General features: G+C 37.2%; 2 protein-coding genes across 5 annotated transcripts in view; one reads left to right on the top strand and one right to left on the bottom strand.

Annotated features, from left to right (window-relative positions):
* The window catches only part of Hps5 (HPS5 biogenesis of lysosomal organelles complex 2 subunit 2), a 39,780-nt gene extending 36,619 nt beyond the window's left edge, over positions 1 to 3,161 (bottom strand). Inside the window, exons 1-4 of one of the 4 annotated variants that reach the window (XM_071616350.1) lie at positions 3,032 to 3,161; positions 2,503 to 2,597; positions 2,178 to 2,404; positions 323 to 484 (exon numbers count right to left, since the gene is read on the bottom strand). In XM_071616350.1, coding sequence (XP_071472451.1) covers positions 323 to 430 — 108 coding nt within the window. In that variant the 5' untranslated portion in view covers positions 431 to 484; positions 2,178 to 2,404; positions 2,503 to 2,597; positions 3,032 to 3,161. The other 3 variants (XM_071616349.1, XM_071616351.1, XM_027942334.2) reach the window with 3 other exon arrangements.
* A 2-nt stretch (positions 3,162 to 3,163) lies between these two features.
* Positions 3,164 to 26,585, top strand: part of Gtf2h1 (general transcription factor IIH subunit 1) — a 35,279-nt gene continuing 11,857 nt past the window's right edge. The window contains exons 1-9 of the mRNA XM_027942377.3: positions 3,164 to 3,445; positions 11,257 to 11,425; positions 16,106 to 16,298; positions 17,040 to 17,205; positions 18,556 to 18,649; positions 19,903 to 20,052; positions 20,186 to 20,265; positions 25,705 to 25,832; positions 25,944 to 26,031. Coding sequence (XP_027798178.1) covers positions 11,272 to 11,425; positions 16,106 to 16,298; positions 17,040 to 17,205; positions 18,556 to 18,649; positions 19,903 to 20,052; positions 20,186 to 20,265; positions 25,705 to 25,832; positions 25,944 to 26,031 — 1,053 coding nt within the window. The 5' untranslated portion in view covers positions 3,164 to 3,445; positions 11,257 to 11,271. The remainder of the gene's footprint in view (positions 3,446 to 11,256; positions 11,426 to 16,105; positions 16,299 to 17,039; positions 17,206 to 18,555; positions 18,650 to 19,902; positions 20,053 to 20,185; positions 20,266 to 25,704; positions 25,833 to 25,943; positions 26,032 to 26,585) is intronic.

Below are 26,585 nucleotides of genomic sequence, written 5' to 3'. Positions count from 1 at the left end.
CCAGGATCTTGGAAGGCTGAGGCAGGAGGATCTCTCAAGTTCCAGCCAGCCTGGGCAGTTTAGCAAGACCCTATTTCACAATAAAATAAAAAGGACTAGGGGTATGGCTCAATCATAAAGGACCACTGAGTTCCATCCCTAGAAGAAAGAAAGAGAGGGAGGAAGGGCTAATGACTATGCTACTCCCACGTAAGGTATCATGAGGACAGGTAAGAATACAAAAGATTCCACAAAACAGAACTAGAGACCAGGGGGAAATATAACAGAGCACATAAAAACATGAATATGAAAATGAAACTAACACAAGGATGAAGAAATTCACCTTTAAACGACTGGAGTCCAACCGCAAGGCTGAGAGTAATGGATCCAGTGACTCAAACTCTGCAAGAACATGGCTGTAGGACTCTGGTATCACTGGCACAAAAGTCATTTAGTCAAAAAGGTGAAACTTGTTCAGGCACAGTATTCCTTGCCTGAAAAAAATCTGCAAAAATAGAATTTAAGATCACCATTCATTCAGGATGCATTAAAGAAATGCGTGGGGAACATAAGGAAAACATGAGACAGAACAACTAGTTCTACTTTGAACATGCTGGTAAAAAAAAACAAAAACAAAAGCAAAATAGTAATAGTGTGGTCCCTCTATTTCACATTCCTTGACTCTAAAACTCTTAAAGTATCATGTCTAGATTTCAAGGCCGTCCAGCATCCTATCCCACTGCATTATCTTATAGTGTAAGAAGGTAAAACTGATACAGTAGGGCTTAAAAGAAAAATTGGTCAAGTTCCTTGAAGTAAAACAGCAACCCTACTATATTTGAGTGGTAAATTTTTAGGAGTCTCTCATTTAAATGCAATATTCTGTTGATAAGGCCTCAAATACTAAAGCCTTGTCAGCAAGCATTAAAGTTATCAACCAAAATTTTAACAGTGCTTAATGAAGGCCTCTAGATCTCTCCATTGAACCCGGCAGGGGCCTGATATGTATGTTTTTTGAATGAAGTGAGAAGATACAAGGAATTGGAATACAAAGAATAAGAGCTCGAATAAAAGAAACTAGATAGGAATTAATAGAGATAAGAATATTAGGTAGCAAAAGTCAAATGCCCAATGAGAACTTTGTAAACTAACACCGAGTTGCCTATCTGTTCAACTAGTCTCAGTAACTTTCTCAGGTACACGTTTGTCTGTGTGTGTGTGTGTGTGTGTGTGTGTGTGAGAGAGAGAGAGAGAGAGGGCACCAATTTAGAAAGAGAGAGATGGCACCAATTTAGAGAGAGAGAGAGAGAGAGAGAGAAATGGCACCAATTTCCAGGCAAAAAGAAAACTGTACCATTACACACATACTACAGTCTTATTTTCTGGTAGTAATTTTGTCTCATACAATTCAACATGCACAAGAAAAATGTTGTTCTAAAAACAACCAACCAAAAATTTAGTAGAACTATACTCAAAATACTCGAGAACTCCTGATCTAAAAAGATTCTTCTCTTATTTTTTTCACTCATTCATTTTATTGTGTAGCTAATACAACATCAGGCACAATGGTGGGAACAAAGTAAGTAAAACAATTCCAGAAATCAATTTACAATCAAACAGGGAGAAAAACACAAATACCACATACAGATATAAGAGAAACATAAACAAAGTGTTTTTTTAGAACTTAAGGATTAGAGGGATCACACTGAATTAAAGGGAACCACAGATAACTTCCTAAGGGAAGTAGCACAGCACCAGGTAGGTTTTATCAGAAAGAAAGGGAAAGGGTAGTAAATAGTGCAACAATAAGCAATGATATAGAGATGGAAAAATGAAAATATATTTGATGAATACATGTTCAGTCTTTGGTTGAAACACTGAATGGAATAATGAAAGATAAAGCTGGGTCCTCTATAATGGGATCAGTAGAGGAGATCTCATCTCTATTTCTTACTCCAGTTCATCTCCCTGTTACTTCTCTCCTATTCTCCAACTGAACTATGTGTGGTCCTCTTTCAATCTATAAGTTTGTTGTGCCTCTATGATTTAAAATATGCAGTTCATAAACTCTTATCCCATCTAACAAAACCTTATCTTTCTCCAAACTGAGTTTAAATGTCACTTCTGTGAAGTCTGTCACAGCTCTACCCTAGCAAACAAAAAAATTAAGCCCATAGATGAGGGTGAGAAATGCTTACCAAAATCAATCAGTAAAACAAAGGTTGGCTTGTTCAAAGCTCACAGGGCTAATAAAAGGTAGAGTTGAGACGAGAATACACATCTGATAAGTCCAGATCTAATCATCTTCCCATTTCCCCGATTATTCAATAGCAATGTGAAAGAGTCGTATTCGGGGTTTGCTGTTCACACATCAAATACAAATCACAGTGTTCTTTTGGCCCACTAGTTGTATGGAACGAAAGGGCTGTGAAAGAGACAAGGAAAGGAACAAAAATTAAAGAAATAATGCGAAAAGGAAGTAACAGATTTTATTTCCATGAATAATAATCAGAGAATTCTCACCTCAGAGAAATTGCAACATATTTTGTCACTGCATTCGTTCATTCAACATTCTGAGTATCTACTACGTTCTCAGCCTTCACGCACCGCTGGAGATACTAGGATAAAAACATAAGTCCTCGACCTCAATAAACTCCTCATCTAGTGGAACCACTACCTTTTTAACAGCGGTAACATTAATACTGTATTACGCCCTCTTGAGTTCCGGTAACCAAGTTTTCAAAGCCAGGCTCACAGACCAGGAGCCCAAAAGTCCCAGCCCTGCCACACCACATCCCGGTCAGCAGCTCCCAATTTTCAGTGGTCCGGACCTTCTGGGCTCCGCACCCAGCCACTCACCGCGCACTGACAGCGGAACTTGAACTTCTCTCTCCCCTCTCGCTCCTCCCCGGCCTGACTTACGTCACCCAGGAGCGCCGGAGACGCGGGATAACGCTATTAACGGCACTTTCTTGTCACGTGACGATTACGCCCCTCCCTGCGCGTGGTCCCACCCCCCTCAGGCCGCGGTTGCAATTACGCTCTCTACCACCTGCAGTCGGTGGGTCGCCGCAAGCGGAAGACACGTCGTTAACCGGGATCGGAGGAGCCCTAAGCCAAATGGGTGTGACAGATAGGATTCCGGAGATCTTCACCGCACGAAACCGGAGAGAGGAAACCAAACAGGCGGGAACCGGTGGGGGAGGGAGGGAACTAACGGAAGGTGTCATGGCGGCCGCGCTCTGGGATCACGTGTCCCGCAGGCCCGCCTTTGTACTTCCGGTCACGTGCCCTCGGAGACCTCGCAGCCAGCGATGGAGGCGAGACCCCCCAGTAACAGAGGCGGTGGCGACGGCTGCGGCCACTGGGTTTCAGCCGCTTCCCAGCAGCAGCTCTAAGCTCAACGGAAGTCGACCCGATCCAACTCAGTTACTCACTCCTAGCCGGAGACTGTAGCTTCCACCTGGTAAGTTTAGACCAAAGAATGCGGGCAGGTGGGCGGTGAGTAGCTGACAGGCCCGGGGGTCGCGGGACGGCGCGGATTCTGCACCTTTTCCCAGCGTCGCTTTTGCGGTCTCCACACCGTTTAAGATTGCCGTCTCCTTTGCCCTTATTATCCCGAAGTAGGAAAGAGGCTACCCGATCCTTAATCTGCTGGTCTAAAGGAGTCCTGCCCTTCCACGGAGAGCAGGGACTCGAAGATCCATCCAACGCCGGGATCTGACTTACTTCATGAGAATGAAGGAAGTGGAGGCCGCTCCCGGGCAAAGAGGTCCTTCCCTTTAGGAAACGTACTGTAGAGAGTCTTTCGGTTTCAGTAAGGAAAGCTCTCACCTTGGAGGCCGAATGAGCTCGTGCTTCCACCTGTCAGTCCTGCCGCCTTTAAATTTTTTATTTACACGTGAGCCAACCTACACACTTCCAGTTTTAGTCATTCCCGATGTGATTGTCATGTAATGAAAAAAATGGAAATATATAATTATTTCACAAATTTTCCAATGTTATCAGGCTAAATTGAGTAAGGTGGCTTATCTGATTGGCTTATGTATTTATTGATTGATTGATTGTGGTGCTGTGGATTGAACTCAGGAACGCGCTACCACTACTGAGCTACATCCCCAGCCCCTTTTATTTTTTGAGACAGGGTCTTGCTGAGTTGCCAAAGCTGGCCTCGAATTTGGCGATCCTCCAAGTCGCTGGGATTGCAAGACCACACCCAGCTGATTGACTTTTTTTGTTGTTGTTTTTGGTACTGAGGATTGAACCCGGGGCACTTTACCATCCCTAGCCCTTTTTTTTTCCCCCCTTATATGGAGTTTCTCTAAGTTGCTTAAAGCTTTGCTAAATTGCCAAGGCTAGCTTCCAATTTGTGATCCTCCTTCCTCAACCTCCCAAACTGCTGGGATTATAGGCATAAACCATCATACTTGGCCAGCTGATTGAGTCTTAAATGCCCATTTTAACGTCTGTAAAATAGGAGTGGAAAGAGGTAGGAAATTTTTTTATCCATCAGAAGATCCAATTTAAAACATGAAAATGCACTGGGGATGTAGCTCAGAGGTAGGATACTTGCCTATCATGTAGAGGCCATAGGCTCAATCCCCAAAACAGCCAAAGAAACAACAAAAAAAGACCACCAAGAGTGGTTTAAGGGCTGGTGTTGTGGCTCAGTGGCAGAGTGCTTGCCTTACACGTGTGAGGCACTCGGTTCAATCCTCAACAACACATGAAAATAAAGATTGTGTACATCTACAACTAAAAAAGTGTTTTTTAAAAAATTGGTTTAAAATACATCTTGCAATACTGGCTCCATACAACCCAATATTCTCTCATTATACAGAGTTGTGATTTTTAAACTTTTTAAAGGAATTAAACAATTTCTCCCCATGAACTCTTACCTGGAATGCCAGTATGTAAAGCAGCATTCTTTGGTGGAAGGCTACACCAACTCAGCCTCCCCTTTCCTAGAGGCTAATCTTTGGTTATTAAGACAAAGTTGCCAATCCTAAAATTTTTAAAAGCTAAAACCATAGCTGTGAAAGTGGAGAAGTCGTAACAGCAGGGAAAATAACCTCTAGGAGCAGGCCTAAGATTTACAGAAGGACTGGGCTCTAGGGAGAACTTAGAACCTATAAGTAGTTTTAAATCCTTAATTCTTAAAGGGGGAGATGGTCTGCTGCCCTTACCCAGTTGACCTTTAGCAGCATGACACAATGATAGATTTGAGTCTCTCCTAAGTGATGTTAAATGCACATTGCAGTGCAAATGTGTAAAAATAATTAAAGTGAATGCAGAGAGGGCTCTTTAATAGAACAGATTGGTACAGTCAGAGGGAGAAAAATCATTTAAAAGTAGAGGCAAATATCTGAACTTCAGTAGGTTGTGAATGCTTCATGTGTGTACTGCTCACAAGGCTTTTATCTTCCCCTGCTCGTATATTATTTTAAAGCCTGTTTGTGTGTGTGTGTTTCTCTTGCCATCAGAATGTTGTATGGTGTATTTGAGATCCCTTAACCCTTTGACCACCGTTTCTACCTTATGGATATTGCTGTTAGAGATGTCACTGTGCTCTTCCCCCTTTCTCTCCTCCTACCTTTAATGTGGCTGTGTCAGCCATTGATATAATATTCCCTCTTTTCCCCACTTTGATTACCAGATGATTATTCTTCACTTTTGGTACTCTTGTCAGTTTTTGTTTTGTTTTTGTTTTTGTTTTTGTTTTGCAGTGTTTACTAGTGGTCATCAGCCCATTTTCCTCTATTATGCATCTCTATGTCACATATTCCTCTTGACTGTCCCTGCACTGCTGTAAAGTGAAAAGGTACTTGGCCCTAAAATTGCCACATTAGTATTCTCCTTAATATCATACTTGTTGGAAAAATATCCTTAAAGCAATACGTTTTGGTTACTTTTGACATACTTATAAGTTGTTATTCCCTGTATTGTTGAATTATTAAAACATTTTTTGATTGCTTGATACAAATAGTATTCCAGATCTCCTGTCTTTTATGTTGGTAGATAAAGCAGCTTTCTCTGGCAATTCTCCTATCTGAAAGGATAAGGGTGATAGGAGTTTATATTTTACGGGTTATCTTTTTTCTCCTCCATTTATCTCTGCACTTTTAAAACGTGTATGTAGGTGATAGAAATGCACAGATGCAGTAATTAAAAGATTTCTGCTCAACCATTTTAAATTCTTGCTATCCCTGTTTCCTTATAGGGCAGGATCCAGTTAATGGAATCTGTGTGAGAAATGGTGCTCTGATATGTGAATTGAGAGCTCTAGTGCTTCCTGGAGTTGAGCCTAAGATTTATGTGCAAAGATTTCTTGTGTCTTGCTGAGACTGGATTCTTTTAAGAACAAAGATCTTATAGAGATATCACAGATATTTGTTGGATTCTTCCTAGGAGCCAAATACTATGCTGCTTGGTGCTATACTATGAATACAAGGGGCCTCTGCCTTCCTTTATTAAGTTTGTAGTTTGTCGAATTTGAAGAATTTAAGGAATTACAGAAAAAAGAATTACAGGGACTGAGGCTGTAGCTCAGTGGTAGATGGCTTACCTAGTATGCATTAGGCCCCTAGTTTGACTTCCAACATTGGGAAGAAAAAAATGTAGTAAGTGCTATGGGGAAAATAATAGCAAATGTTAGCTAATAATTTGGGGGTTTGTTGGTGTTTGGTTTTGGTTTTGGTGGTGCTGGGGGTTCAATCCAGAGCCCAACATATGCTAGGCAAAAGCTATGATTTTGAAGTTTAGAGTACTAGACTGAAAAATATGCGTAAAAGTTAGCCAGTTAATGGGAAAATGTAGCTTCAAGCAAATAAATTTTTAACTGCCTATCAATACTTTTTTGAGAAGGTCTTGGTATAAAAAAGTTATGATAGGGCTGGGGTTGTGGCTCAGCAGTGAAGCATTTGCTTAGCAAATTCAAGGCCCTGGGTTTGATCCTCAGCACCACATAAAAATAAACAAAATAAAACTATTGTGTCCAACTAAAAAATAAATATGAAAAAAAAAAGTTACCACAGTATTATCACAAAGTAATCTTTTTTAAGTAAAGCTAGATCTTCATTGACCTGACTTGTTTAGATATAGCCTACAGCAATATGTCTTCATAAACAGAATATTTTGTGGCTCTTATTGAGTTCTACTGGGAAGACCTGTTTGCCTCCCAAGGAATCTCCCTCAAGAAAAATCCGAAAATCACTGAAGCCATTTAGAATAACCTCAGAGGTTCATTCTATTAACCCTCCTAAAATTGGTACATTCGTCCTTGAACAATTAACAGAAACACTACAGATGATCAGGGAAACTTGCCAAGCAAATTAACTGAGACAATTGACCATTGTGCCCAGTATTCAATAATTTGTCTCTGATTTTTTTTTTTTTTTTTTTTTTTTAAGGTCCCACCATTTTTTTTTTCCTGGTGGTGGTGCTGGGCATTGGAACCCAGGGCTTCATGCATGCCGGGCACACACAGTCTACAAATTAGCTGCATTCCCAGCCCTCCCCCAAATGAATTTTAATAGGTTTCACATGTTATGTTATATAAGAGATTATGTTTTTCCTGGTTAATTTAAAGTAGCTGATTCAAAATCAATTTATACAGTCCCATGAATTCTTCACTTTACAGTTTCTCTGTCTTCACCTACTTACTTTCTCGTCTTCTCAACTTGGAAATTTTCTGTTCTTTTCCAAAGCTAACACTTTGCATTTGGGCCTGTAAGCCCAGTTAATTGGGGACTTGCTCTATCAGCTACCCCTGTTCACTGTTTTTTCTTCTAATTACTGATGTGCTTTAAATTATTTAATAATTATGTGGTAACCTCCACCAACTCTCCCCTCCCATCTTTCTCAGATTTTAACTCATGTTTCCTAAAATGTTATTTGTATAGCATACAGTATAGTTTTACAATTTCGGGATGGGCTGTTTTCTTTTTCTTTTTTATGGACACAATACTTTTATTTATTTTCGAGGTACTGTGGATCGAACCCAGTGCCTCACATGTGCTAGGCAAGCAGTCTACCACTGAGCCACAATCCCAGCCCCCAGAGTGGGCCTTTTAAGATTGTCTGTTTATTATGTGTATTAGGAGATTGATATAAAAATATTTAACAGTTCCATAAATGTAAAATTTTATAAATTAAAATTTTAAATTTACACATATTGTAGAAATTGAAAATAGGGGTTACTTTTAATTCTTACCCACACTTTACTTGTAAACATATGATTTGATAGGAAATACATCTCAGGAAGACATTAACTTCTTTTCTCATTACTAAATACTTATTCATTGTAGATTATCCAGAAAACACAAAGAACATTTAAATCATTTATGTTTCTGTCACTCATAAATGTTATTAGACTGGTGTCTATCTTTCCAGTTATGTATATTTGAATAATAGCATAATGAATCTCTGAGGTCAGCCTGATTCAGGTCTGAACCCAGTTCTACTTTCTTGATAATTTGGGAAAGTGCATTGATTTCTCAGACCCAGTTTCCTTATCTACAAAATGGAACTAATTTTAGGACCTTCTTCATAGGATTATTAAATATGGACTGAATGAGATAATACCTGAAAAGAACTTAGTCTTCAATAAATTTTAGATAATTTTTTCATATAATAATATGATTTTTAAAATATAATAATAAAACATGCTTTATATCTTTTCAAGTAATTAAGTAGTCATAAAATAGAGGCTTTTGAACTTTTTGAGCGACTAGCCTTTAATCAAAATCTTAGGAGAACATCAAAAGGTTAGTCAGTTAAAATATGGTATTGTGTAGTAAGAATTTTAACTCTGTTATATTTGGTGTATACATATCAAAACTGGAGATTGTAGAACAACATGGGGAAATATTTTCAGTGGCAAATGAAAAACACAAAATCATTAGCTTGGATTTACTTTATAATATCTGTAGTGGTGATACAGTTAATATCAATGCAATTTAAAATGAAGAAAATTAATGTTAGGGCTTGGGGTTTGTGGAGTTTTTTAAAATTCCTTTTCGTTTTTGAATTTGATAAAAGCAATTATCTAATTAGGCTTTAGTCTAACAAATTACAAATGCTCACATAATGCAGATTATCTCCACCTATATAATTCAACATTGCCTGACACTCTCTATATCCAAAACTGAATTCCTTGTGTTCACTTTCAAACCTGCCCTTCCTTTTCATTTATTTCTGTAAATGGCACCTTGTCCTCATGTCATTGAGAGTTAGAAATGGGGCATTAGTGAGCAATTGTGACACTTCTTTCAGTACTTATAATGTCTATTAATCTGCTTCCTTGGTTGTCCTTGATCCCTTCCTCTCCAGTTTCACTGCCCCAGCCTGGTTCAGAGACCTGTTCTGATCTCTCTCTAGTCTCTGTAATGCTACCTAGAGATTATTTTTCAAAAATACAGATCACTCAAAAGTATTTAGATATTTAGAGGGTTTTTGTTGCTTAGAACATAGAGTGGCATTCTCCACTCTGCTTCCATTTTAACCATCTGACCTCATATCCCACTGACCTCCGACATGATTATCATATCGCATCCAGATTCTTTACCATTCTTAGAGAGTTTCACGCCTTTGTTCAAACCATTCCCTTTGTTTGCAATGCCATTTACCCTCTACTTTCTTCATCAAAATCCTCTCTTCAAGACCAAATTTATGCCTAACATGGTGGCACATGCCTGTAATCCCAGTTACTCAAGGCAAGGCCAACCTCGGCAACTTAACAAGAACCTGTCTTAAAAAATTAAAAGAGGGGGTACTGGGGTTGTAATTCAGTGGTAGAGCGCTCACCTGGCATAAGGCTCAATCCTTAGCATCACATATAAATAAAAATTAAGATATTGTGTCCACCTACAACTAAAAAAATAAAAAATGAATTAAAAGAGGGACTGGGGATATAGCTCAGCGGTAAAGCACTTGCCTAGCACGTGTGAGGCCCTGGATTCGAGCCTCCACGTTATATAAAAATAAATTTAAAAAATAAAGGTACTGTGTCCATTTATAATGAAAAAAATTGTTTTTAATTAAAAAGAGTTGGGGATATAGCTCGGCAGTAAAGCACCCTTGAGTTCAGCACCCAGTACTGCCCCCCCCCCCCGCAAAAAAGGATCCAGTTTATAACTATTTTTGTATAATAAAGAAACTACTGATACATGCAACAGTATGGTGAATTTCAAAATGGTGAAAATCTAGAGACATAAAAGTACGTATGTAAGATTCCTGGTACAAAAACTAATAATAGGTGATAGAAATCAGAAGATAGTGGCTGGAGAGTAACGAAAACAGAATTAACTAGAAAATATATGAGGGAACTTTTCGGGGATGATGGAGATGTTCTGTCTCTCCTTTGGGGTATTTGTACATGGGTGTATGCAATGGGCAAAACACATCAAACAGGACACTGAAAAAGCTATATATTTTGTTTGTTTGTTAATTAGACCTCAATTTTTTAAAAAATTGTATGGCAAACCAGGGCTTCCCAAGTAAAAAAAAAATTGCCTGAGTCCTAACTCAAAATGTTTTTTGTGTCCCTTTTGGGACTTGACACATTCTAATTTGTATTACAGATAGCACACATACACACATTTTGCTCACTGGGCTAGAAGCTCTTTGAAAACAAATCTTGCTGTTGACTTTCATTCATCTTTGGACAACTTATAGGCTCTTCGGCTCAGTACAAATTTCCTAAATAAATATATTCACCCTTCACCCTTTTCCCACCTAGAAGACCGTTCATGCTTGTAGTAAGCACTTGGAAGGCTAGATAGAAATGCCGCTTGAATTCAGGTGGTTGAGACCAACCTGGATAACACAGTAGAACCCTCCTCTTATACAAAGGAACCTGAGACTGGGAATGTAACTCAGTAATAGAGTGCTTGCCTGGCTTGCGCAAGGCCCTGGGTTCACTCCCCAGCAACCCCCCCCCACCATGTAAACACACACAAAAGCCTATAAGAGAGAGAGATGACTACTAACAATTCAGATAATCAACTTAAGAAAAATTAGAAATCGGATCTCACTTTTTTTGGTGTTGGGAAGCAAACGCAGGTCCCTGCACGTGCCAAGTAAGTACTTTACCACTGAGCTACATTCCAGGACAAATTTTTATAATACCTAGATAAACTGATTTCTTCAAAATTATACTTTAAACTGTGCCTGAAAAAATAAATTTAAAAAAAAAATTAAACCATTGTTGACTAAACAAACCCTTCCCAATTGATGTGTGAAATTTTTTTTTTCCATCATCTTTTTTTCCTCTTTTAGCACCTGATAGCCATCATGGCAACTTCATCTGAAGAAGTTTTGCTGATCGTGAAGAAGGTGCGTCAAAAGAAGCAGGATGGAGCTCTATACCTCATGGCAGAAAGAATTGCTTGGGCGCCAGAAGGCAAAGATAGATTTACAATCAGCCATATGTATGCTGATATTAAATGTAAGTCAGCTATACTAAGGTTTAATACATATGTATGACACATTTACTAGTAACTTTATAGAAGTATTGTTTATAAATCTTTGTGGGTTTTGAATTTTATATCAAAAAATCATGTAGAAATTACAAAATGCAGGCTGGGATTGTGTGTCATAGGTAGAGTGCTCGCCTAGCATGTGTGAGGCACTGGGTTTGATCCACATAAAAATAAAATAAAGATATTGTGTCTACCTGTGACTAAAAAATAAATTTAAAAAAAAAGAAATTGCAAAACAGGATCAGTGAATATATACTGTTTTATAACCTGATCTTTTCACTGTTAACAGATTGACATACAGATGTAAATCTGCCTCATGTGAAGATTTATACGTACTCTTAAAAATTGTGTAACACTACACTGGATGTGTGTGTAGTTGTGTATTTAACTCTTCTCTGTTGAAGGACAGTTATGAATGAAGTTTCCAGAATTTTGTTGTTGCAAGTATTTCCACAGTGTAGAACTGTGCACCAATATCTTTTTGAAATTGTGTAGGTAGAACACATCCCTGCCAAGGATTAACTGTTTCAAATTGTTTATACATTTTAAAAATTAACAGATGATGACAGGTTGTCGTATAATAGACTTGCACCATTTAGGCAAATTGTCTAATTAATCTTTAGTTATGTGGCCATCTTTTCTTGGGAAGATACATTCAACTTTATACTGAACAAAATGGGAGATACAAAGCTTTTTTTTTTTGGTGGTGGTGGTGGTGGTGGATGCTGGGGATCAAACCCAGGGCCTGGTGCATGCTACCTCAGCCTGAGAGCATAATTTTTTTTATTTATTTTTATTTTGAGACAGAGTTCTGTTAATTTTTCCAGAACAACTCTACCACTGAATCATATCCCTGGCCCTTTTTTAAAACTTTGAGATAGTGTTCTGCAAAGTTGCAATCCTTCTACCTCAGCAACTATAGGTGGGCATCACCATGCTCATCTTTTATTTTCTTTATAATTTTCAACTTTGAAAGCTAACGTCAAAACAACTTCTCTTTCCAAATTAATTAGATTAACTCGGAATTTTTTACCTAGAAGTCATGGTACTATGTGGTTTAATAAAAATTGGGTTTAAAAGCACCAAGTGGTGGCCTGGAGTTGTGGCTCAGTGGTAGAGCATTTGTGTGTGAGGCACTGGGTTCAATCCTCAGCACCACATAAAAATAAATAAAATAAAGGTATTGTGTCCATCTACAACTTAAAAAAAAAAAAAAACCCAAGTGAATCCTGGAGTTTAGAACTTTTATTCTGGAAAGGATTTCTTCTTGAGTAAGAAAAACCAAAGAGAAGGTGGACAAACAACCCTCTACAAATTGTGGTACTTTCACTCAAACTATTAATATGGATTCATTTATTTCCCTGAACATAAGATTCTTCTAAGGCTGGAGATACAGCTCAGTTGGTAGAGTGCTTGCCTTGCATTCACAAGGCTGTGAGTTCAGTCCCCAGGAGAGAGAGAGACACACACACATGTACACACACCAAAAAAATAAAGATTTTTCTAGATAAAATCCTGTATAGATTTCCAGCAGCACGATGTCTCCAAATCCAGACAACTCTCAATTTGCAGGTGCTCAGTTTACAAATGTCTTTGTATATAAACAGTTTCCCTAACCCAAGGATTTACCTGCTGGAAATGACCAAAATCCCTAATTTTCTCCATTAGAATAACTGTTAATTTTCAAAAGGAAATATTGTTTTTAAGATTCATCACACAGTACTGCCCAAATTGTATGGGGTTTTTTGTCAACTATCCTGATAAGGATACCTTCTCTTAAAACTATTTCTCTGGAAAACTACCATGTTTCCTAAAAAGTCTTGCAAACTAACATTTGTACAACAATAGACTTATAAACTAAGATCTGCCTGTATTAGCATTTCTTATAAATGGGAAGCAAACCCTATTGTGTGTGAAAAACACACTCATTGTAATACCCTAAAGAATATACCATTCTCCCATTTCTTCACAATTATAAGTTATGAAGGAGGGGAGTGCTTACCCAAATCTAGATCTGTACTAGAACAGGTTTCATTTTCAGTTGAATATTTGAAAGAATGTCTACTTCTGAAAGAAGTCAATGGAAAGTATTAATAATAAACTACACAAGTAAAAATTAGCAGTAATTCTTATCAGAACTGAAGTTAGGGACTGGAGATACAGCTCAGTTGGTAGAGGGCTTGCTTTGCATGCAGAAGGCCCTGGCTTCAATCCCCAGCACCACACACACACAAAAAAAAAGAACTGAAGTTAGTTTGTTAGTTCAAAAACTTTATAAAAGGGCTGGGGTTGTGGCGCAGTGGTGGAGCATTTGCCTTGCACATGTGAGGCCCTGGGTCCAATCCTCAGTACCACATAAAAATAAAGATATTAAAAAAAAAGTTACCTCATTTAAAAAAACAAAAACAAAAAAACGACTTTAAAACATAGACTCTCAGAGATAGGGGCTAAAATTGACAAGTGGTAAAGCAGTGACTAAGTTTCTTGGAAAGAAGTAATTGTTTTTGAGGAAAGGGATAATAGAACATGCTGGCTTACTCTGTAAATTGCTTCTCATTGCTGCATTTAAACTCTTGGTCTGGAACCATCGTCTTTCTAGTTAAAGTTTCTGTTTATTTAAAGTTTAGAGTTCTATATAGCCTAAAATGAGCTTTCTAGGCAGTATGTCGCACTATCATGAGTCACCAACTTAATGGGACAAAGTCTTCTGTTCCTTCCCCTATGAAAGAAAGAAGGAATGCTATTCCCAATGAAGGCTGCTCTTTAAAAACACAATTCTCCTTCAAGGTATATTTTGGCACTCCCAGCCCTGGTTTTTAATTTTAAAAATCTTAAACTTACAGGAAAATTCAAATAGTATAAAGAAAACCTATGTAATGAATCCCATATATATACTTCAATTGTATTTTGCCATATTCATTTTATTACTTGTGAGTATACTTTTTGCTTATATCATTATCTTACCAAGAATATAATAAATATCCAGACCATTGTTAAAATTCTTAGTTATCCCAATAATGTCCTTTTTTAAAAAAATATTTTTAGTTGTAGATGGATACAATACCTTTATTTTATTTATTTATATGTATGTAGTGCTGAGGATTGAACCCAGCACCTCACACATGGTAGGAAAGTGCTCTACTATTGAATCCATAACCCCAGCCCCTCCTCCCCAATAATGTCTTTCATTGCTGTGATTTTTTTTTTTTTTTTTTTAAACCAGGACCCAGTCTAAGTACATGTAGTTGTGGTCTTTACCTCTTTCAGAGATGGTGTTATAGAGTATCACATGTCCTGAATCATTTATTTCTGTGTTTTGTTGTTTTGCTTGGTGATGGGGATCAAACCCCGGAGCCTGTACACACTAGACAAGCACTCCACCGCTGACTAAGCAACATCCCCAGCCCTTTGTATTTCTTACGAACTGAAAGTCAAATACAATATCTTGATCATATTCCTGTTAAACATTTTGGGCAAAAATAATACTTAGGTGGTCCTGTTTACTTCTTTTTCTATCATCTCAAAAAGCACATAGTAAGCTGGGCACTGTGGCACACACCTATAATAGGAGGCTGAGGCAGGAGGATTGTGAGTTCAAAGCCAGCCTCTGCAAAAGTGAGGTGCTAAACAGCTCAGTGAGATCCTGTCTCTAAATAAAATACAAAATAGGGTTGGGGATGTTGCTCAGTGGTCTAGTGCCCCTGAGTTCAATCCCCAGTTCCAAAAAAAGCACACAGTATCAGGTAATCCTGCCTTTTTTTTTTTTTTTTTTTTTAATATTTGTAGATGGACACAATACCTTTTTTTTTTTTTTTAATGTGGTGTTAAGGATTAAACCCAGTGCCTCACACATGCTAATCAAGTGCTCTACCACTAAGCCACAACCCCAGCCCTATCCTTTTTTGATCACTTAAAGTGGTGACAGCATATTTTTCAGAGGCAACATCATGTATTTTCCTTTGCAGTTAATAAGCAAACCTTGGATTTGTTAAGCAGGGTTTTTTGTTTGTTTGTTTGTTTGGTTGGGTTTTGTTTGTTTGTTTGTTTGTTTTAAATGATAAGTCATTTTTGCTAATGTTGATTTTTTTTCTTATTTTTATTTATTTTTTTTTAATGCAGTGTTAAAAAAGTGCTAGGCAAGTGCTTTGCCACTGAGCTACAGCCACAGCCCTTAATGTTGATTTGAGGCAGTGGTTTAAATTAGCTTCAGGACTCCTGGTTAGCTGATTACAAAGCTTTGAATTCTTTGTTTTTATTTTACTTTGCGATGCTGTTGCTTCTCCCTAGGGCCTCGCACATGTTCTCACCACCGAGCTATAACTCCAGCCATGGTTAGAAAGCTTAAAGATTTAGGTTTGCCCTAGTTAAATGGAAGCATTGGTATCTGGAAGTGGAGGTGAAGTGGATGAGAAGTCTGACACCAAAAGAATACCAAAGAGGGAAGTAGTGTTAGTAGTGAAATATTGATTCATACTGCGGTTACATGAGAAGAATAGTGCATTTCTGCAGAAGCCTTCAGATGGGAACAGAGCAGCTAAATCCTAAAGGGATCCTCAGTCTTCTTGGCAGGAAAAGTAACTTAGTATATAGCAGTTTACCCAATGTGGGTGAGTAGTTCATCTAATTAGCTTCATGCTTCTTTTTAGGCCAGAAAATCAGTCCAGAAGGAAAAGCTAAAATTCAGCTTCAGCTGGTCCTACATGCAGGGGACACAACTAACTTCCATTTTTCCAATGAAAGCACAGCAGTGAAAGAGCGAGATGCAGTGAAGGACCTTCTTCAGCAACTACTGCCCAAATTCAAGAGGAAAGCAAATAAAGAACTGGAAGAGAAAAACAGGTGAAGGACCAAAGATTTAGCTTTTAAAGAAATAGTATATTCTAGTCTTCTAGTATTGTAATAGCTTTGTTATTTCTCCCCGCTTGTGCTGTTATCTTTACCTCTATTTTTAGTTCTCAGTTTTAGCATTTTACTTACTCTGTAACTTTGGGGAAATGAGAATATGCAAACCCAGAAGTTAAATTAACTACATCAAGCCTAATGTCTGATTAAGAGCAGAACTGAGATTAGAAGGTACTAGGGTTCCTTAATTTCTTTTCCCAGTTCTTTCAGAGAATGGACTGAACCATTAGAAATGTGTAATAATGAGAATTTCATCACCAGTTATCTGTCAGGTGCTCAGTTTCCCAGCTCCCAGTACTTGTCACAATGAAGGATAAGTTGCTAAAAAATCTCAAGCATACCTCTGCTATTTCCCATTCACCTTTCTGTATGAAAGAGAATTCAGTAAACAAATACATACATAGTGATTATATTATTGTATTAACAAGGTTATAAAGATTAATAAGGCCAAATCCCTTAAAGAGTTTAGTCTTTGTTTCTTCAGATTTATCTTCCTTTATTTCTCCCAAAATTGTTTTGCTCTTAATTGCTTAAAAAATGAACTAAATGATCTCTGCTGCTCAGTCATCACAAAATAAAAGTTATTTCAATCTTTTGTGCCACAAAGTCTTTTAAAAATGTTATTTAAATGGTGTTTTATTCTAGAAGTTAATTATGTTTAATATATTCTATCACCAGAATGCTGCAAGAAGATCCTGTTTTGTTTCAGCTTTACAAAGACCTTGTTGTAAGTCAAGTTATCAGTGCTGAAGAATTCTGGGCCAATCGTTTAAATGTGAATGCAACAGATAGTTTTTCCACATCAAATCACAAGCAAGATGTTGGCATTTCTGCAGCATTTCTGGTATGTAAACCTTCTAAATTTCTGAAAGAAAAGAAGTGAAAATTCCAATGTGTGTGTTTTCTTTTTTTCATACCTTTATTTCATTTATTTATTTTTATGTGGTGCTAAGGATTGTACCTCATATGTGCTAGGCAAGCACTCCACCACTGAGCTATAACCACAGCCCCTATGTTTCCCTCTATATTTCTTTTCAGTTACATTTCCTTGGTTTTGGGACTTGATCCTAGCCTAGTGGAAGTCAAGTGAACTTTGAAAGTGATTGTTAGAAATTGTACTAATACTGGACCCAGTATATAACCTAATAGTAGAGTACTTCCCTAGCATGTGTGAGGCCCTGGGGTCAATTCTCTGCACCACCAAAAGAAGAAGAAGAAGAGAGAGAAATTGGACTAATATTTTTAAATTTAGGGCTTTCTGGTACCTTTTTTAAGTGATTGCTGTATTTTAACTTATAATACAAAGTTAAATGTATAATGATATCATTATAGAAAAAGGTTTATAAGGACTGGGGTTGTGGCTCAGTGGTAGAGTGCTTGCCTAGCATGTGTGAGGCACTGGGTTCGATTCTCAGTACCACATATAAATAAAGTCCATTGACAAGTAAAAATATATTAAAAAGAAAAAGATTTATAAAATAAATCTAGTAGAAAATTGGGAATTCCTTACCTGTGGAATTAGGGAATAAGATTCTGAACTTTAGAGGAACTAGAACCATATTTATACATTCAAAAAGTTGAATGCCAGGGCTGTGGATGTGGCTCAAGCGGTAGCGCTCTCGCCTGCCAAGCGTGCGGCGCTGGGTTCGATCCTCAGCACCACATACAAAAAATAAAGATGTTGTGTCGGCCGAAAACTAAAGAATAAAAACATTAAAAAAAAAGTTGAATGCCAGTTGTATGTTTGGTATCTTTCTGGTTGCTCAGTAGTACCTTGAATTTATAAAGCCTTTCCTAAAGAAACCAGTTAGTTAATTTATGTTTAATTCATAACCAGAGTTTATAGTGGTTTGGGCATCTGTACAAGTTTTATGTTAAAGCTCCACTAGCTCTCTACCTTTTGACACTCAAACAAGCTTCCTTTATTCCTGACCAAATGCAATTTTTGACCATAACAGGCTCTCAAGGATGCAGATTTTGTAAGTTACTAGGAGTATGAGAAACAAGTCTGGCTTTTTTGAGCCCTGTCTCTATGCTAAAAGTGGAAGTAAAGGACTTACTTTGTCTATAGGTCATTTAGAAAGCCTGTTTCCCGCCTTTCTGTAGTGTCTGTTCAGTACTTAGTCATATTCTCTGATGTTCTAACTAATATGTATGTAAATTCCTATGTGTATATATGTGGTCTTTGTTTTAGGCTGATGTCCGGCCCCAGACAGATGGTTGTAATGGTTTAAGATATAATTTAACTTCTGATATCATTGAATCCATATTTAGGACCTATCCAGCAGGTAAGAAGAATTAGTTCTTCAGATGGTTAAAATATTTGTTTGGATGAAATCTATATCAATGAAAAAACAAAAAGCTTCCTTTATTCCTGACCAAGTGCAATAAAATACATAAAATATTTTATCCATTGCTCAACATGTGGTAGATTCTAAGGGCTCAGTCATTAATGTGCATTTATTAATTCATTGGTAATGATAATTGCCATTGTTTCCATCAGTGGTTCTTAAACTTTAGCCCTCAAAATACTTAAATGAAATAACTTGCTGCGGAGGCATCTATAAATGAATTCCTCCAGAGTGACCTTTCTAATTCACAAATCATTTGCTATGCAGAAAGCATCCTAATGATTTATGATTGCACCCAAAGAATGAGAGCCACAGTTTTAGTCATGCTCCTAATTAGACAGTGTTTCTTTAAGCCATTTACTGTTCTCACTTCCCCACCCCTGCCCCTTTAGTCTTTAAGAAATGCTTCTCCCTCAGGATTCAGCTCACGTATGGATTGCCTCCTTGTCACTTCTATAAAATCCTGTCTTATTCAGGCAGATCTATTCTCTCCTTTCCTAGTATTTTGTCTGCCCTCAAAGAATTATCATGATGTTAGGTAATTATATCTTTGTTTCTGATAACATATTCACATAGACTTTAAATATTTGCCAAACACTAGGACTTTTTTCTATATTTGTTTGATCACAAATACCATGTGAAGTGAATACTGTTATAACCCTCATTTTACAGATGAGAAAAACAAGGAACAGAGAGAGCAAAAGTAGTATGTACAAAGTCACAACTATAAGGGGCAGGCTTAGAATTTTGAACTCAGATTCTGGCTGAAGAAACTGTTCTGAAACACTATATTCTCTAGACTATAAAATTCTAGTGAACTGAGCTGATAGTCCCATGGTTAATGAAATTTGTATTTTCTCATCACTTAACAAGAGTACCTTGGATTGAAAGCACTCATTTATAAATAAACAAACAAGCAGACTTAGGTCAAACTCCAAGGTTCTTGGTTTTTCTGCTAAAACTTAAGGACTTTATTTTCTTGGTGCATAATGCAATTTTTTAAATAATTTGTTAAGATTTATAGTGCCTCGCCTAACTTCAAATCATATTTCATATATATCATTAGATTATGATATATAGCAGTAAGGACTTTATAGTTCTTGCTTTTAGTTGTATTTCTATTATCTAATCTGAGAGGTTTTAAGAAATGAAAATTTAGTAACTATTTCTTGTGGTTTTTCCCCCAACAGTAAAAATGAAATATGCAGAAAATGTTCCCCATAACATGACAGAAAAGGAATTCTGGACACGTTTTTTTCAGTCTCATTATTTCCATAGGGACCGGCTGAATACAGGGTCAAAGGATCTCTTTGCAGAATGTGCCAAAATAGATGAAAAAGGTAACTGTTTATCCCTGATACATTCTAGTATTTAGCTTTCCACTCTAGTTATTAGAACTATGAATGGTTTTTTTTTTTTTTTTTTAATATCTGAAGGGTAAACTTTGAACTTTGTATTTCATTTGTTTTCTAGGTTTAAAAACAATGGTTTCATTAGGAGTGAAAAACCCACTACTCGATTTAACAGCTTTGGAAGATAAACCATTAGATGAGGTAAGAAACAATAAAAGGAGTTAGAAAGCAGTATTTTCCTAACCTTAACATTTTCATAGTTTTTAAATTGCGTAAGTGTAGATATTCCACTTATTTTTTAATTAAATTATTTATTTATTCTAATTTGTTACACATGATGACAGAATGCACTTCATTTCATAGTACACATATAGAGCACAGTTTTTTAAGTTAACTGTACACAAAGTATTTTCACACCATTCATGTCTTCATACATGTACTTAGGGTAAATGTCTAGCTCATTCCACCATCTTTTCTACCCCCTTACCCCCTCCCTTCCCTTCCCTCCCCTTTGCCCTATCTAAAGTTTCTCCATTCCTCCCATAGATATTCCACTTATGGTATTGTAAAAGAAGGAAAATACTGTTATCTGAAATGGTTTTTGAAAAGTATTTTTTAGCACTCTTGAGACCCTGGGTTTTTGATCCTCGGCACCTTTAAAAAGGGGGGTGGGGGGCTTTTCAGTAGTATTGTTTGCCATTAAAATTACCTTTAAGAACTGAAATCCCTGTATGAGTTGCTAAAACTTTTTAGAAACAATTTTTTAGCTTTCCCATGAGCAATTATCCAGGTAATTATCAGGGCTTAATATGATAAGTTCAGCATTCTACCTTAGTGGCTAACTTTTTTTTTTCTTCCCATGTTTACTTGTTTTTGTGATGCTAAGGATCCAACCCAGAGCCTCAAGCCCTATAGGCAAGCACACTATCACTGAGCTACATCCCAGCCCCTAGTTAACATTTAATCTAAAGAAATGGGGATAAATGTTAGTAGACTGGAAGATATTATAACAAACATTTGTTGATTGATTGCCTGCTATCTGCCTAGCCTTGAGTATTCTGATGTCCCTTACCCCCCACCCTAATCTATTCCAACAATTAGACCATTAAGTGTAAGCTACCTACCTCGGTATCATGAGTCCAAGTGTACAGATTTGTCCATTCACAGAGAAAGAAACTATTCCTTTCTGATCTAGTGTTAATTCCATCTGTCTCCATCTCTGGTCCAAGAACTTGCCTTCTTCAGTTATTCCCGTAATTCTGTTTTTCATTTTCTTATCATTCTTCTGCCTTATTTTCTGCTGACTACATAAACATACATCCCTTTATTTTCTCCTTTCTAACTTTTCCCTTTATTTTAGTACATGTACCCAGTTAAGGAAAAACAGTGTTAAAATTTTGTGCTGCAATCTGATTTCACATTAACTGAAAATAATCTTTGGTGCTCACGTGAGTCATTTCCTTGATATTCAGTCATTTTTCTTGGTAGTTCTCCAAACTCAGTTATTTCATTGGTGAATTTCAGCATATTACAAACATATACCGCTTTGATTCATCCTGAGAAAATGCTTAGTGAGCTTTAAAGATGCAGGTTGTTAATAAAAATAATTGCATTTTGTACATGCACTTTATAACTTTTTTACCTCTCTAATTATCCATGTCAATACCATAGTTGTTAAAAAAAACATAGGCTTTAAAACCAAACTACTTAACTTAATGCTGATATTTTTTAACATTTCTGAATTCAACTATTTTTGGTTTTTTACTTTTTTCAATAAAATGAAACTAATTGTACTGGCCTTATAGGATCATTTTAAAAGTTAAAAGAGGGAGCTAAGAGTGTGGCTCAGTGGTAGAGTACATGCTTAACCTTGGGTTCAATCTCCAGAATCTACCCACTCCAGTAAAAGTTAATAGAATTGGTATGTGGTAAGTGCTCAATAAGAAATAGGTGTTATTTTTATTATTATCTACATTTTTAAATGCCTTCAGAGTATTCTGTTGTATTGGTATGGCTATTTCAACGTCTGCATAACCAATTATTTTATTTTATTTTATTTTTTTTGGTGGTACTGGGGATTTGAACTCAGGAACTCATGCCAGGCAAGCACTCTGCCGCTGAGCTATATCCCCAGCCCCTAACCAATCTCTTTAACAGAAACAATCATTGATTCTATTTTTCCTTTAAATACCTTTATTTTATTTATTTTTAAGTGGTGCTGAGGATCGAACCCAGGGCCTCACACGTGCTAGGCGAGTACTCTACTGCTGAGCCACAACCCCAACCCCTCTATCAACTTACAATTGTTTTAACTGTCACAGGATATTATCAAGCCTCTTTCTGAACAAATTCTGTTTCATTGCTTTAAATACTAATTACATAATGACAAATCCCAAATATCCCTGATCTAACTGAAAAGCACCAAAATCTTATATAAAGTTACCTGCCTGATACCTCCAGTTATATATTTTACATATATCTTATCTTACCATGTCCAAAATGGAACTTGTGATTCCCATCCTGATAAACTTTATTTCTTCTGGCTTTTCCATATCCCAGTAAAAACCATTATTAACATTTGCTCAGGCCAAGAAACAAAACAAACAAAACCTGGGAGTGTCTTTGATTCCTCCCCTTGGTTCACATCAAACTATTCAGTTCATCAGCAGGTCCTCTGGTTTGATTGCTTGTTTAGTTTTCTATTGGATCTTCCTGTTTGTACTTTTGGCCCATATAGTCCATTCTCCTCTAGCAGGAAGAGGTATAAATCAGATCTTGGTGTGAAGCTCTTCGATGCCTTCTTATTGAACTTAGAATAAAAATCAGAACTCCTAGTCAGGCATAGTGACACCCACCTGTAATCCCAGCAACTTGAGAAGCTGAAGAAGTACGATCTCAAGTCTTAGTAACTTAGCAAGACCCAGAATAAGAAATATAAAGTGCTAGGGGTAAAATTCAGTGGTAGAGTTCCTCTGGGTTCAATTCCCAGTTAATCCCTACACACACACACACACCCCCCACACAGAGCCCTCCCATAAGGCTCTGCTTCATTTGGCCCCTATCTACTACTACCTCAGCTTTGGCCTCTGCCACTCACTCAAGCCGCATATATAATGACCTCATTTTGGTTCCACACCAAGTTTTCTCCATCTCTGGACCCTTTACACTTACTGGTTTTTTGCCTTCTCTTCCTCTATTTTTTACCCATCTGTTCTAATGTCGCCCTATCTAAAGTAACTCTACCCAATTCATTCTATCATGTTACCTTCTCTGTTTTATTCCTGTTAATTTGTAACTTCCAAAAAGCATCTTGTTTTGCTTGATAACTACTAGTCGTTTTCTCAGTAGAGTATGTTCCATGAAGCTGACACAAATGGCATATATGAAGAACATAGTAATTATTGAATCGATGCAAAAATCACATAGGAAGCCTTCTATTATCTCTCTGGAACTTTTTTCTTTTTCCTGTTAATTGTTGGGGGTTGACTGAATTTAGGGCCTTGTGCATACTGGGCATGCATTTCTTGTTTTTTGTTTGTTTTGGGTTTTTTTTTTTGCAGTCCTTGTATGGAACCCAGAGCTTTGTGCATACTAGGCATGTGTTCTGCCACTGAGCTACACTACCAGTCCCTAAACAGACTTTTTTGTAGTGCTGGGGATTGAACTCAGGGTCTTGTGCATGAGAGGCAAGCACTCTACCAACTGAGCTATATCCTCAACTCACTGGACATGCATTTCTTTAGCCTTATGTCTCAGCAATTCTTGACTCACCTTTCATTATAGTTATACTGAATTACATATAAACTCATGACACAATATGTATTACTTTTCTCTTATATTTTTGTTTAGGCGGCTTCGTTTCTGCAAAATGTTGCCACCACCCATGTCTATAGCAAGCACCTGTTTATCCTATGGTGCTTCTTGAAGCTTTTTTCAAAGCTCTTCTCCATAAGATTAACCACTTCCTCTCTCATAGGTAACTCTTACTCACATATACTTGCTTATAGCCCAACTTCCTGCTAACTAGTATTTAAGTTCCTGTGGCACATGGTCTTACTAGTTTATCAAATAATTACTAAATTCTTCATATATGCCATGTGCTGGAGATAGTCCAGTAAACAAAAATAAAGTCAGCCTCATGGAACATACAGTCTACCAAAAGTGACTGGCAGGTATGATGGAAAATAAGATTTTTTTAAAAAAATATTACAAATGTTATGAAGAAAACAGGCACAGTGCCTGTAATCCCAACGACTCAGAAGAAGAATCATGAATTTTAGGCCCTAAGCAACTTGGTGGGACCCCTTTGCTAGGAACAAAGATCAGTGGGAAAGCACCCCTGGTTTCAGTCCGCAGTACTAAGAAAGAAGGGAAGGGAAGGAAGAAAGGGAGAAAACAGGACAATATGATGGAATGACTGGTTTGTGGAGAGCTACTTTAGTTAGGGAAAGTCTAACTAAACAAGTGACCTTAGAACAGATGTCTAATTATCTTCAAGACCTAGCATATGACATGTATTCAATCATTTTTTGAAAATATTATGTAATTTTTCAATATCACATTTTATAGAGCTTAGAAAAGTTGATTACCTAGAATAATGTCTGGGAAAATTAATAAAGCCAGAATTTTATTTATATATACAAATATCTTAGTTGGACACAATAGCTTTATTTTATTTATTCATATGTGGTGCTGAGGATCGAACCTAGGGCCTTTCATGTGCTAGGCGCGCGCTCTACCACTGAGCCACAACCCCAGCCCATAAAGCCAGAATTTAAATTTCTGTCTGACTTCATAGTCTGTGTTTTTCTCTCATTCTGTTGTGTTACTTCATTTACTATTTAACTATATCAAAAATTCTCGAGCCATACACGCTGGTACATGCCTATAATCCCAGCAGCTCAGGAGACTGAGGCAGGAGGATTGCAAGTTCAAAGCCAGCCTTAGCAAAAGCGAGGCATTAAGCAGCTCACTGAGACCCTGTCTCTAAATAACATACAAAATAGGGCTGGGGATGATGCTTAGTGGTCAAGTGCCCCTGAGTTCAGTTCCCAGTATCCCCCCAAAAAAGAAAAAAAATTATCTTTTGTGTTTTTGGACAGGGTACCAGGGATTGAACCCAAGGGTGCTTTGCCACTGAGCCACATCCCCGACCCTTTTAATTTTGTATTTTGAAACGGTCTTACTAGGTTGCTTACGGTCTTATTAAGTTGATGAGGCTGACCTCAAACTTGCAATTCTCCTGTCTCTGCTTCACGAGTTACTGGGATTACAGGCATATGCCACCATGCCCAGCAAGAATTGCTTTTTAAAAAAAATACAAAGGCTCTTGATATATAGCTCAGTGGTAGAGCATTTTCCTAACTGGATTGAGGGCCTGGGTTCCATCCCCAGCATCTTCAGAAAAAAATGCAGAGTTGAAGATTAAGAGGGGCTTTTGTAAAAAGCTAAAAGGAGTTAATGATATTTTTTATTTTTGTAATGTCACTTATTTTTTAATGTTTACCTGTGGCTATTTAAAATTCATGAGAATGCATTGTTCTATAATCCAGCACATTTTTCTACTAAGCTTATCTTTTTCCTATTAGATGAGATCAGAATCTTATTTTGATTTTTAATATACTAAATTGTTTTTCATAGGGCTATGGCATTTCCTCTGTGCCATCTACTTCCAATTCTAAATCCATCAAGGAGAATAGTAATGCTGCCATCATCAAGAGGTTTAACCATCACAGTGCCATGGTTCTGGCAGCAGGTCTCAGGAAACAGTTAAGTATACCTGCAAAGGTGCACTCACTGGGTTTCTCAGGATATCCAGTTTGTGGTAGATATTTCTACTTATATTTTTTTACATTAATGTTTTTCCCCTTTGTTTTAAGAGAAGCACAAAATGAACAAAATGGTGAGCCGAGCAGCATGGATCGAAATTCTGGAGATGCAGACAGCTTTCAGCCAGCAGTCAAAAGGGTACGGACAAAAAAATTGGGGCCACTTAGGAATTGGGTTTCTCCAGATATAAAATATCTGGGAGGAGTACTTCATGTTGCTTATTACATATGACTTTCTCTGATCAAGACATTGTTTGCCTTTGAGTGTGGAACATTTTAAAGCTCCTCAGCTTTGGCTCTTTAGCCAACTTTTCCTTGAGTCAAATCTATTACTATTTTTATTGAGGTTTTATTCCCTTTCCATAAATACAAATACACTATTTAATGTGTACATTTTATTTTATTTACCTGGAAAGAGTATTCAACAAAGGCAATTGAAATTTTAAAAAGTTCACACATAGGATTTTAAAAAGTGAATTGGCCTTCCTGTTAAACCTAGCATTTTAGAGCTGGAAGTGTCTTCTCATTAAATATTCAAGAAGTCATTTGGGACTATGGAAAGAGTTGGCTACTTATTTCTTTTCTGCAACTTCATTAAGCTACTCTCTCTGTGTTTTTTAAGCCCCAATTATAAAAATAAATTATATAAGGCTTTCTTAAGAGAGCAATCGGGTGCCAGGCAGAGTGGCACAT

This window comes from Marmota flaviventris, chromosome 9 (assembly GCF_047511675.1).
Source record: "Marmota flaviventris isolate mMarFla1 chromosome 9, mMarFla1.hap1, whole genome shotgun sequence".
In the NCBI taxonomy this organism is placed as follows: domain Eukaryota; kingdom Metazoa; phylum Chordata; class Mammalia; order Rodentia; family Sciuridae; genus Marmota; species Marmota flaviventris.
The sequence above is the reverse complement of the archived record's forward strand: the minus strand, read 5'-3'. Positions and strand labels throughout refer to the sequence as shown.